At 36.9% G+C, this 13698-nt stretch overlaps 1 protein-coding gene across 3 annotated transcripts in view; it reads right to left on the bottom strand.

Annotated features, from left to right (window-relative positions):
* Positions 1-11821, bottom strand: part of LOC102073697 (plasma kallikrein) — a 36596-nt gene extending 24775 nt beyond the window's left edge. For 2 of the 3 annotated variants that reach the window (XR_012580462.1, XM_074541419.1), the window contains exons 1-13: positions 11709-11821; positions 11185-11243; positions 9748-9910; positions 8990-9093; positions 7328-7487; positions 6646-6755; positions 3529-3688; positions 2618-2727; positions 2371-2530; positions 2125-2240; positions 1183-1357; positions 641-816; positions 234-329 (exon numbers count right to left, since the gene is read on the bottom strand). Coding sequence is in view for 2 of the 3 variants with exons in the window: in XM_074541419.1 (XP_074397520.1) it covers positions 234-329; positions 641-816; positions 1183-1357; positions 2125-2240; positions 2371-2530; positions 2618-2727; positions 3529-3688; positions 6646-6755; positions 7328-7487; positions 8990-9093; positions 9748-9910; positions 11185-11242 (1588 nt within the window). In the remaining variant the exon portion in view is untranslated. The remainder of the gene's footprint in view (positions 1-233; positions 330-640; positions 817-1182; positions 1358-2124; positions 2241-2370; positions 2531-2617; positions 2728-3528; positions 3689-6645; positions 6756-7327; positions 7488-8989; positions 9094-9747; positions 9911-11184; positions 11244-11708) is intronic. The other variant, XM_014264809.3, reaches the window with a different exon arrangement.
* Positions 11822-13698: the final 1877 nt, after the last annotated feature.

Here is a 13698-nt window from a genome sequence, read left to right as displayed (position 1 = left end):
TGTGTCAGAGCATGGAGCTATTTAATGATAATTTCATACTTCTTTCATTTATGTTTTATGGTGTCTTAGAAACCAAATTTAATAAAGAATTATGTTAAAGTACTGTCTAGAAGGAATAGTGGTCGCTAAGAATAGAGAATAATTTTCCTTTTTTTAGAGAAGGAGAGGTTTTTTGTCAAAAACATTGACTTTAAAAATACAAAAATTCACTGTTTAAAAGTATTTCTCTGTACCTTTTTCTTTTCTGTAACCCCATCCAATTACCCAACAGTCAGTATAAAATATGTTAGTGTCTTCTTTTGATGGCAGGCAGATAGGTAGTTGAAGATCTAAAGTACAAGAGAAAATATTAGTTTGTCCAGCAGAGACAATTGTAATGGAAGGTTTTGTGGGCTCACCCACACGACCCTTGACAACAGCTTCCATGTATGCTTTGTCCCTTGCACTACGTGCGACTCCCAGCACGTAACTTAGAGCCACCCATTTTCTTTTTGAAGCCAACAGAACAGATTCTCCTCAAACCCCACTAACTGCATGTTAAAGGAAGCCAGCCCAGGTGTCACACACTGCCATAGCAATGCAATGCCAGCCCTGTGTCATCCTGCACATTTTCATAATTCCTCTGCAATATGCTACATACCAGTAAAATTCATAGGCTCAGTGAGTTTCATTAAAGCAATGTCATGTCCAATATGTGCATATTTATACTGAGAGTGAACAATAATCTCTTCCACTTTGAAGAAGGGTGTATCTTCATTTATTTCTGATTGTCTCAAAATGCCAGCATAAATACGCCAAATGTTGGGATTCTCTAGACTGAGGGGAAAAGGCAAACAGTCAGTCTGTGCCTAAATAGCCTAATGCAGTATTACGGTAAGAAAAAACTCGTATCTCATGAGAATGTCTAGGGTTCTGCAAGTATTTGTTGTCTGCTTTATAATTTCACCTTCTAGATTCATTAAAATAATTTAGCATCAGCAGTACAATACTGTGCTAAAAAGGGAGAAATATGGACTTCCAGTTGCATTAAGAAAACAATGTCTACCTGAAAATTTCATCTTTTGGCTGCATTAAAGCAATTCATCTATTTCTAGTTCTCATTGTTATGATCCTGAAAGGTAGGCCTCAATTTCCGTTGCATGCTGGGCTAACCTTTGAGGCTGATTTGCATTCAGGTCTCACCTGGCGACGCAGTGAGCAGCGGTGAGGATCCACTGGCTGCTGATGATGGAGCCCCCGCACAGGTGTCTCTGGCGGGACAGCTTGGCGTGCAAGCTGACCAGCCACGGCCACTCACCAGGGGAGGAGTCTGTCCCACCCACGATCCTGATGGTGCTTGCAGAATGCTGCATACACACTGTTAAATTGCAGAAGTAATGTAAAACTGAGCTTAAAGACAACTTGCATTCACCAATGAAAAATGAAGATGAGACTACTGCTGATGACTGAATAGGCACCACCTATTGTGAAGAAGGTGATAAATGATGCATTTTTCATGGGTTATGGTCATAAAGTCTATTAAAATAAAATTCACAGTGCTGTTCCAGGGTTTGCTACATATTAAATTTGTAGGCAACTCCAATGAGGGGAGAGAATAATAAGGAGGACTACATTGATATCATAAGGCTAATTAATTACTTTATTATACTATATTATACAATATTATATTACATTAAATCTAAACTGAATCTGCCAAGCACTCCACTCTGCACACAACTGCACAGAATCTCGTGACTGTCATCTGACAGTCCTGACACATGCACACTCTTGGCCCTGATAGGCCAAGGAAAAAAAACACCATCACTTTGGGTAAACAATCTTCATATTGCATTCTACTTTTGCATAAACAGAGGCACAGCAAATGTTTAGAATTGTCTTTCCTGTCTCTGAGATTCAGAGAATGTGAAGCACAGAAATATTCTTGGGAAGAATTGTGCCTTGCTTTTCTTTGTGAAGAGAAATGTGGTGACAACTATGTGAAGACCTGACTGACTTCATTTTTCCAGAACACACTAACTTTACAAGATCACCCACTGGGACAGCACAACCACTTTAAAAAAAAAAATGGTTTGGCCTCCTACACTGAAATCAGGGAAGCACCGTCATAAAAAACATTGTACTTACCAGTACTGGCTTTTTTTTTGCATAATCTTAGTGAGTATCCAGAGATACTTCCTGGTCCATGTACTATTTTCACTGGAGATCCATTTAAGGACATTCTTAGGTGACACTCACACTTTCTGCCAATGAATTAATGCAAACATTTTGCTTGTACTTTTTTCACTGAACAACACATACTTTAACTCACCCACCACATGTCTGGAATGATTATTTCAGCAATCTTAGAACATTTTAAAAAATATATCTCACCCTTCTTCATTGCATGAATCTCGGAGGAGAAAATAGGAAAAAAATTGGCAGCGGATCATGTCTGTGCAAACCTGCTGACAGGCTCTGTGTCCTTTAGCATAAGTGACAGTAAGTTCATCTCCCAAAAAATCCATCTGCATGTAAGTGCGAGAATTGCAGGCTGTAAGAATGATTGCATTCAAAGCATCAGAAAGTTATTACTGAGATTAATTCAAAATTAGCGGGTTTATTGTAATTTATTGTTTACCAGGAAAAGATTTTCTGCAATTTAGGAGGCCAAAGCCTGATACAGCATTTTCTTGTGATATGAGCTCCTCTGGAATTCCACTTGTTGATGTCTTCAGAAGGCAAAGATTTCTAAAATTAAATATTTTTCACAATAACTAAACCTGTTCTCACATTCCAAACATAATTGTTTAGGTACTGGTAAAAGAAGGTTCTTTCCTAAATACACTCTTTTCTCCCAAATCTCAATCTGTAGAAGTATTTCATACAAAAATGCACTCCCTAGATTCACTAGTTCACACTAAATTGAGGCAATCAGTTGTGCTGTGAAATGCCATACAAGTATACTACTAAAAGTGGTACAGTATTTACACATATATAGAAGAGGTGACTTTAGAAGATGCATGCCATCTCAGCTTTCCTTCTCCCTGAAATTCCTTTGAGACCCTATTCTTCTGATTTGTGTGCAATGTTGATTTTTAACTATTCTCACTACTAAGTGTGAAAGAAGAAAGAAAAATAGAAATATTTTTAAAGCCATTAACTTAATTAAAAAATTTTTTCTAGAAAATAAGTTTGCCCTGCCAGGAAACCAGATGGCTCTTTTGATAATGCCATAAAATTCAGCTTTAAGTCTTTAAAACAATCTGGAGGCTCACTGTATTTTTGACATGTATAATTCTTTTCAGATTAAGACCAGATACACAACCACAATACAAAAGTTCTTATCACATTGGAAAACAGTTGAAATGCCTGCATGAAATTACAAATTTTTGAACAAAACTCATTAGAAGCTGCATTTTACTGAAAATAGCCTTTTAGCATAAATTTACATATGTATAAGAAATTAGTGTTTAAAAAAAGACTTTGTATTTTTAAAAAATAAATTTTAAATAATCTACATGGATAATATCATTTAAATGTCATATTCACCTTTGAGATTCTATTTGCCACTTCCTGGTAAAAAAAGTAAAGAACAAGCACTTTGGAAAATATGTACACATAGTTTGGCAGACAGAAATATCAGGAGTGAAAAAACTTGTAACATTAATTCCTGAAAACACTTGATCTTCAAAAATGTCCATTTGACAATCTGTATAAAACAAGAACAAAATATCAAAATTCAAAGAACTTTAGTATGTCATCAGAATATTGAGATTTACAGATTATTCATTTCTATCTTTATCCCCATTTTCCTTCTGTGGTTGGTAAACTGGAAAGGTAAGACAACATTTTAACTAAAAACTATTTCTCAAGAATATTTTTGAATATGTAAAGTCATGGAGAGCACTACAGGGATAAGGTTTATATAGAGGAAAAGAGAAACTACGTATTACAGTAGAGATTTGCTAGTTATGTATTACAGTAGAGATTTGCTAATCTAATAGGGAAAAATTTAAATTTATTTTCAATGGGCGTATCATGTTCTTGGGAAGTCTAGAAAAAAAATAAGGTGATGATCTTCTTAACACTTCTTTTACTATTTGAAAAGTAGGCAGAGTAAGTAGGATTGCTGCCCTCTGACATAGCCAAAATATCAAAACACAACAGAGGCTTGGCAGGATAGTTCACACAACCAGACAATGGGCATAGAGATTACAGGAAATACTAGCATGTTTAAAAAGAGATTAATGAGTATCCTTTTCAAAGATATACTTGAAGTCCCAGTTACAATTCTAATGCAAGAATTTAAAAAGAAAAACTGGAAGCATCAGCACAGAGGATGTTTCTTGAACCTCAAACTGCAGAGATAGTGAAAATAGTGAAATTATTCAAAAGACAGGATTTGGTGGCAGCAGAGAACTTGAGCTGTTGAGAAAGTGCAGCAACCAAGTCAATACTGCCCAGTGTGTTATAGAAACATATTGGGAACATCTTACTTCAGAAAGTGAAACTAAGAAGAGGCAGAGCTTACTCCAAATCCTGTTAATTTGATGAGGTTTTCAAAAAACATAGGCAAGAAAGGACAACAATACTGGGAAGTAATTACACAATAAGAACAGTAAAAAATATAATCAGAAATGTAGAAAATTAGAGTAAATTAACTCTCACATTTAGTATTTAACATTAGTAGTTAAGATCCTATGTTAAGGGGAAATAGCCTTCAGAAGAACAGATAGTTTCAAAGGAAATTATATTTAAAGTAAAAATGTGGATCTGAAACTCAAGGGAAGCTAACCCATGACATCAAGGACCATGTTAGTGATTATTTGCTCAACATCCAGTGATGCCCAGGAAGATACTTTGCAAAGGGCAGAAAAAAGACAAATTGCTATGCATGCATAGTAGTGTGTGTGCACAAGAATAAAGTCAGAGAGGCAAAGGCAGAAAATGAAAGGCCACCTAGAAAGGAATAAACTTAATAAATTCAGAAGAAAACCTCGACCAAATATTGAAATTAACCCATTTCAGATGTTGACACAAAAACAAGGCAGAAGACATTACTGAGGTTTTAAGACTACACAAATCTCTGTCTGAACAGGTACAGATGATCTGTGTGAGATTAGGACAGGTGACCTCCTTAGACGACCTCTTAATGCAGTAGTGTTGTCTAGGCTTCTAAGATTCACACAATTTATTCTCTCTCTTGCCTGCTCTTGCCTCTTTCACAAGACATAGAAAGTCGGGAAAGACAGGGAGGAACAAGATTGATTTTCACATGATGTTATGGTTTCATCCCAGCCAACAACCAAGCCCCATGCCATCACTCACTCACTCCCCCACCAGAAAGACCAGGGAGAGGACCAGAAGGGTAAAAGCCAGATAACTAGAGGTTTCAGGTAAAAACTGTTTTGTAGGAAAAGTCCATGTTGGGCACCAAAAAGGACTGTGGTGGGTTGACCTTGTCTGGATGCCAGGTGCCCAGCAACTTATTCTATCATTCCCCGTTCCCAGCTGGACAGGTGAGTAAAAATAAGATGGAAAATGACACATAGGTTGAAATAAAGCAGAGGACAAACCCAATTCTTTTATTTTCTATTCCCACCAGCTAGTGATATCCAAACACTTCCTGGGAAGATCTTCCTGGGAAGCACGGCTTCAGCACAAGTAGTTGCTGCTCCAGAAGGCAAACACTGCAAATTATAAATGCCTGCCCTTCCTCGCTTCCTTAGATTTTATAGCTGAGCTGACATCATAAGACATGGAATGTCCCCATGGCTAACTTGGGTCAGCTGACCTAGGTGTATTCACTCACAGGATCTTGCCCACCCCAGACTATTGATGGGTGGAATGTTGGGGAGAGAGTGCTGATACTGTGCCAGCACTGCCCAGCAGTAAAACCAAGCACTGATTTTAGAAAGCAATATATTGATGCACATCTCTATGAAATGTGATTTATACAGGAAAACTAGGTTATCTGTGAGACAAAATAAGGCTAAATGAAAGCAGAGAAACCTCAACATCATTAAGAAGGGAAAATATCACAGAGTAAGACAAAGTGGAAATAGAATTTAAAAAAAAAGGAAAAAAAAAGAAAAAGGGAAAGATGTTTCAATTGAGAATAAGAATTTTTTTATACACGCTGTTTGATGTTAGACACTTGAGAGTTTTGTGTGAGTAATGATTGCAGAAACAAGCACAGACTTTTTCCTTTCATCACAAATCACCCACAAAATGCATATTACATCCTTTCCTATTAGCCAGCTGTATTAAAATTGCAGATCTTCAATAAAAATTTTCAAGTGCATACACAGTATACAAACAGAATGTAGAAAGATCCATATTTCCCCTGATCTTTGAATCTGATGGGCTTTTATTTTTAATTTTTATCCATGATACAAAGATAACATACTATTTCATCAAGCTAACATTATGATAGAATTCTTTAGATCTCTAAAGAAGGGAACTGTTTCTTTAAGACAAATGATAACATGAAAAATTTAAAAGATATGAACCTCTTTGTCCCTGAGTGTATGAAATATATTTTAAGAATAAGATTATTTTATAATTATTCTACATAATGAAGCATTTCTACATGTGAGTGATAGATTGCATTTCAGGATACATGACCCTTAAAACTAATCAGAATCAGATATTTTAAATAGTTACCTAATTCAGAAAGCTGACATGGCTTTAGAGAGAATCCAGACACAACCCCATCAAGTGCCTTTATGTTGGTTGGAGTCCCGACACTGGTGTGTTTCAACAAGCATTTTTTACTGAATAAAAAAAGTAAAGAAAGTGGTAAGAAAACGGCTCTTCTTCCTTGGACCAAATCATCCTCCTGAACCCACAATTCCTACCATTGTGCATGGTCTGGGCATGGGCCAGAACAATCTCCAGCCTCCAGAACTGAGTTCAACTGATGAACAGAGCTAGCTGAACAATGTTGAACTTCCACAATTGAGCAGACTAAGAGCTCAAAAATAGGTCTTGTTAAAATGAAATAATTTCTCTGGATACTCTGATGATGCTATTTTCAGAATAATACGCAGAGTAAGATTGAACAGAGAAAAAATGCAGCACAGGTATCAACATAATTTGCATTTCAGTATCTTCAAAGAATTTTAGGATTTTTTCAAGGCTGTTATAGTCAAGGTTGTCTTTCTCACCATCAGATAAATGAAAGCCAATTTAAAATTGATATTTTCCTACCTGTAAGTGTGCACAAACATTTCAAGGAGAAATAAATTGAATATTCTTGAGTAAATTCTTGCATCTTAGAGTGCTCTGAGATTTAATCTATTTAGGCACAGGGTTGTCCAGGGGAATGAATCCAACCTGTATTTACCAAAAGCTTGCATTGTGAAAATTTTCAGAGGCATATGTAAAAAAATGACAACGGTTGTCATTGGTACATCGTTTTTGACACTCTTGATAGCTGTCAGCCATAGAAATATCAAAAATATTCCCTTCCATATCCAGTCCTACATGGACATCTGGGCTGCAAGCTGTGAAGAAAGAGAGACCAACTTCTGAAAATGTACTTCTATTCTTTTCCCCATCCCTTGCCCCAAATTGCCCAAGAGATAGCAGATTTTATGACACATCCTTCATAATCCAGATGCCACATCCCACGCTCACTTCAGTTACATCAGACTTTATACACAGATCCAGCACCAAATCAGAAATGTAGGTTTAGTGTAGTACCTTGTGGCAAGGGGAAAAACTGGCAGACTTTGACAGTGCCTTTGCCTACATGAGAGAGGGGCTCTAACCACTGTGGCTGACTGAGAACAGGATGGCACTCACCAAAGCAAGAACTCAGAATCAATATTAAAATGTATTTTCCCAGTTCCAAATTCATAGAACAGGTTAAATGGCATATTCTGGCCTCAAAAGCAAGAGACATTTCCCACTTGAGTCAGAATATTACACTTCACAGAGAGAGGACCGCAACTATGGGGCTTGAAATGAAGGTCATTTCACAGAAGAAGAGTCAGCCAATGATTGGAGGCATTTTTAAACATGTATGCATAGATTTTCATTTAGTCTGATTCTAGAGTAATTCAGTGATATTAATTAGTCCAAATAGAATAAAAAATAATATCCCACTGAAATCTCTTTCTATTCCAAGATACTCAGAAATCCAAACATGAAGGGTTACTGGCAGGAAAGAGTTTTAAGGGGCCTGACTGCTCTGAAGGGCAAGTGGCAAGCAAAAGAAAGCACAACTTATTGATAACAACTACAGTGGAGAACTTGCATAAAAACCCACTAAGTCCTGCCATCTTGAGCTGCTATACCAATACAACTAAAGAACTAGCCTGACATCCATAAGACACTACTTGTCCTCAAGTCAGGAAGTTTATAACTATATTCTTCCTCATTCCATTTTTCTGAAGTACCACACTATGCTTAAAGTTGATCTCCTTTTAATGACATCACTGTGACAGTGCAAATTTAAAACATTCAGAAAATAACACATTTAATAGGCTTTTGACATGCCTGATGATAACTTGCAGGCATGGCATGCTGACATTAGGTCTTCATGTAAAGCACATATACCCTAAAAGATACAGCTGCTAAAAAAATTATTACGTAGAATCACAGAAGTATTTGCTGAGCATCTGCACCTTAGAGTTATAAAATAGGGTCACACACGCCATATGAGCCACTTTCTGGACTGGAATTTTAGTAGTAAATTAATCTTTAGAACTGGAACCAGTAGTTAAAACAAGGGCTGCCATCGGCCTCTAGCAAAAGAAACTGTGACTGCAGGAACATGATTTCCCTGTTACTCTCAGGACCCTGAGTGGTGGATAGGTGGGCCTGAAGAGTAAAACCGGTGGAGATTTTGTCACCTGCGTTTGAAAGTGGTCTGGCAAAGAACACAGAAATTACTGCTTGGCTGCCTCCCTGATTCCATTCCTCTTCCCAAAATGCTATTTTTTTAACAGCTGCTATGAAATGCAGAGCATAAAATATATGCATGTGAACAACCATATCTTACCACTAATTTCGTTACACTGTTTTAAGGAATGTCCCGAGATAGCTCCTTCCATATCCACTTTTGGCAGCATTTCTGTATCACTGTCTTTTAAATAGCAGGAGAACCTGTGTTTTAAAATGCAGCAATTCAGAGCTTTGGCAGTACAAAACAGACATTCATAACTGTTTCTCAGGTGAAATGCAGCCTGTCCAATATCCCTCAACATTAAAATTTTGACAAGTGTAATTGGAAGAAAAATAGGGTCAAGCCTCACATACTTTGTTGGCAGTTTGTGGCACATGAGAATATTTTGTGTTTGTGGGAGCTCCAAGAGGTCTCAACAAAATAAGAAGCAGAGCCCAGGGCTGAGAGGACAGAAATGCACTGGGCATAGAGAGAAGACAACCTCATTTTCTCAGGCTACTGAAATTCTTAGTTGTGAGAAAAAATATACTAAATAGAAAGGATGGTGAACAGTACAGGGGATCATTTGAGATGTGAAATTATTCATATTGTCCCTCAACAATAAATACGTGCCCTCAAGGAGGGAGTGCAGAGTCACTTCTCTTTCCTTCAAAGGCCAGTGTATGAGTGTGAAAAACTGGGCATTGTCAAATTTAACCTTTTGAATTCAAGCAATTACTCTGAGATCAACAGTCTTAGAGTTGACATTTTTTCCTATGGCAACCCTGCACCTTTCCCTGCATGCCTGTGTTATGTCAAAATGTTACCAGGCTTTGAAATTATCAAGGAGACCAGCAAGTACAGGAACATTCTACCTTTTTGCAACATCTGTAGTCCATGTGGCTGGCAAGTAGGTGAAGAGCAGACAGGTAGGATGGTAAGTGCACACTATTTGGCAGTAATTGGCACTCGGTGTAAAAACTGTAGTGAGGTCTCCTCCTTGGAAGAATGTATTTTCATAGATCTGAGTCACACATTCTGACATGGAATAACAAAATTGTCAATTATTAGAGACAGGAACACTCAATTCACCAGAAGAGCCACTTCTATTCTTCATCATTAACCTTGCTTTTAAGCCAAACTTTTGTCAGGAAAAGTGAGTAAGGGGGGATGAATAGCACAGTTCCTCTGTGAGTCTCATTTTTTCACTCCAGCAGAAATAATACTGTTTAGGGTGTCTCCCTCTGTTCTCTGCCTCATACCCAATGCTGGAGCAGGGCAGCTTGAGCCCAGGTAGAAACCCAAGAAGCTGGATGGGCCACAAGGCAGATCTGCATGGCAGAGGGGGAAGGTACCTTCCCATGGCAAATCTCAGGAACAGCAGAAGCCTCTCCTGAGAGAGGCCAACACTAAGAATAATAAATAACAATTTTTAGAGAAAGAGCTTTTTCTTTATCCAGCTCATCATTAAAAACATTTTCAATTCTTAGAATACACCAAGTGAATTCTAAAGCTGAAAGAAAAGAATATTGCAATTATTTACTGTATCAGATATTTTGGATCCTATTTATCTTCTAGCATAAATTAACACAAAAATTTTATTTATGTTGTAAAACTATGCACCATGTAGAACTGTGCCAGTTCTGAACACTTTAATTTAATTAAAATATTTTCTAGGCCTCCGAAATTTTCCAAGATTTTTTCTTCTGAGACTTAAAGCCAGGTAAAACCTTTTCTTAAATAATATTTCATTTATCTATTTGATTTTGCTAAAAAGCTGTTACCTAGTTGTTCTCTGAGAAAACAGCTAATACATTACTGGATATATACCTGTGGTAGTCCTTAGTAATAATTTATCAGGAAAGGGAATTTCAGAGGAGCACAGTGCAGCTTTTTGTAGTTTAACTTTTGCTATTGGAATAAAGTAAATCATTAACTCATCAGGCAAGACACACATTATTCTGCCTCCTGTACCCCCAAAGGGCCTCCTTTCCCAGCTTCTGCTCAGGCTACTGACCTTGCCACGGGGCACAGAACAGGGACCATCACACCAATTTCACAGCTACATGCCATGGTCCCATGAGTGCTGGGGGAGGTGACAGCACAGGGGGTGGCAGGACAGTGTCAGTAAAGCCCCACTAGAAAGTTCCATGTCAGACAATAGGGTTATGCCAGTTACACAAACTTAACTAAACTCAATCCAGCAGAATAAACAGCTCTCTCAAGAGCAGACTGCAGTTACTAACCTTCTCCCCTCCTACAAGAGTTTCTCTATGCTGTTTGTAAATCTCAGGAATTATATATTAACTTACCACTGTAAACGGAAGCAAGTAAGAAAATGAAATAATAAGTCCCATAAATCCAATTCATCCTGAAAACCACAAAATCATTCTTTAGGATATGTTCAATAAAGGGTGTGTAATTAGTTTTATTAAGCGCTGCTAAGCCTAACACTGATTTACACTTGTACTGTTTCACCATTAATTCAAAATCACATTGAAAATTACAATTGCAGCTGTGACAGGCTGTTTTGGCATACCTTTTAACAGCAGAATATTCATTCCTGCTTAGACTGGGAACAATGTTCCACTGAAATGACATTACTAATACTGACTCTCCAGATAGTTTAGTAAATACAGTTATCAAGCTAGCAACTTGAACACTCACTGCTGCATATGCTATAAGAATTCTAAGACTTATTTCACATGCAACAACTTAATCTGTGATATAAGTTAACCACAAAATACAATCCATGAAAACTCCGACTTGCACCGTCTTGCTGCTATGAAAACCTTTCACTGAATACCAGTGCATTATTGCAATAATGATTACATACCTGAACACATAATAAGTCTGGATGCATGCATCAGGTTTGCACTCTACTAAAAAAAAAAAAAGTCAAAACTTTGTGTTAAATATTACTTCCTGCAATGCTAACTCATCTTTAATGTTTACTTTGAACGGGTACTGTTTTTGTCAATACTGCTACTGACCTTGGGACACATCTATCATCCACACTGCACTGGAATTGATCCTGTATAACCACACATATGCAACATAGTCTCTCTTTTCTCCCCTATAAAATTATGATAATATTTCAAAACTCCTGGATAAATTTTCACCTCTATATCAAATTACGGAATTTTCATTGTCCCTGGATGCAATCACAAAATCTACCTGTATTTGAATATTTATAAACAAAGTATGCTGAACTGACCATTTTTTGTGTTGCTTAACATATATTAGTATTCAAATAAAATAATTATTTTGCCTGTGTACGCGTGTGCACATTTCAATTGGTGGCACAAACAGGTTAGAACTTTTGTCCAAGAAATTAGTTTCTTCAATTTTCACTTCTTATCTGGGCTTTCCTATGCAGATATTGGGCAGTTATTCTAGTTTGCTACTGCTCTAATAAAAACACAAGCAAAAAACAAGAAAACAAAAAACCCCAAGAAAGCAAAACCAGAAAAATTAAACCAACAAACAAAAAAATCTCCAATCATACACTTTTGGTAAAATAAGGTATACCATTCAAATAAGCAGAAAACCAGAGCAGCTTGACCATAAATTTTACCAAGAACATGTGTGTCATTCATGCAACATGTAGTCATACCCACATTCATCAGAAGCTTCTGTAACATTTCATTTTTATAATCCATTGTCTATATTTTAGATTTTTGTCTGAGGAAGGGGCATCTTCTGCTGATGGCTGTTTCAGAAGCAAACTACTGAGGAATAAAAAAAAAGGAAGAAAAAATATTTCCTTAAAGCAGTAGTTCTCAAATTTAGGCATCAGTCTTTCTAAAACAAATCATTTTAATTGCATTTTTAAGGACATTAGTTGGATTTGAAGGTGAAGTCCAGAAATAAGGCAGAAATGCTGTTCAAAGAGAATCACAATGAGCATGATCACTTTGGAAAATAATTGCATTTTCTTTCACTGGACCTGCTACTCACATGATGTACTCCCATTTGCACTTCTGTGCTGTTGCTCAAACCACCAAAGTTATTCTTCTGTACAGAGAAAAAATGTATTATGGACTCTATGATGATGAGTGAGTTATTGTCTATTATAGGACATATTTATTATAGGAAAAATTATAAAATAAATTGAGACAAATTCTCTGCTGGTATACGTTTCCTGAGCCTCTCTGAAATCCAGAGATTATATGATTTAAACTAGGAGAAGAGACAGAAATTTAAAGTGCATAGAATGTCAAAACCATCTAATGCTTCTTAGGTCATATGGGCTCAACACATAAGTTTACTAGTGGTCTTAAAGTCACTCATTGCATCAATTTATCTGTCCATATTCTAAATGTTAGCTATATCAGGATCTTGCATGTAGGGTTCAGTAATTCAGGTAGCAGAAATAAAAGAATAGCTCATCAAAGCATTTTTATAAATGGAAACATTTTTGATGATAAAAGTTCAAAATTTATTTGAATAATCTACAATTAAGACTTTGCTTCTGTTTGACTCTGCTTCATTTTGATTTGGTAGTTACAAAACCAAAACCTGCTGCAGCCTAGGCCAGTTCTTCAGGATGACATCTCCCTGGCAGTGCACTTGCTTGATACTGCTTTCTGCTGATTTCCACTGTGATCCATGCACAAATCTCATTCCTGCAAAGGTGGCAGGAATTACCGAACTGTTTCACCTCAGGAAATAAATTACTGGATTCTAGCCTGATTTAGGTCTAATTATGCCTGGCAGAACCAAATCCCACATTTCTTATGGCAGTCCTATTCAAAAAATCGCTTCAACATGGAAGAGGATCTACTCTCTGTGATGAGACAACACCTGCTGGTTGTGATGTGGAG

The sequence above is a fragment of the Zonotrichia albicollis genome, chromosome 5 (genome assembly GCF_047830755.1).
Source record: "Zonotrichia albicollis isolate bZonAlb1 chromosome 5, bZonAlb1.hap1, whole genome shotgun sequence".
Taxonomy (NCBI): domain Eukaryota; kingdom Metazoa; phylum Chordata; class Aves; order Passeriformes; family Passerellidae; genus Zonotrichia; species Zonotrichia albicollis.
The sequence above is the reverse complement of the archived record's forward strand: the minus strand, read 5'-3'. Positions and strand labels throughout refer to the sequence as shown.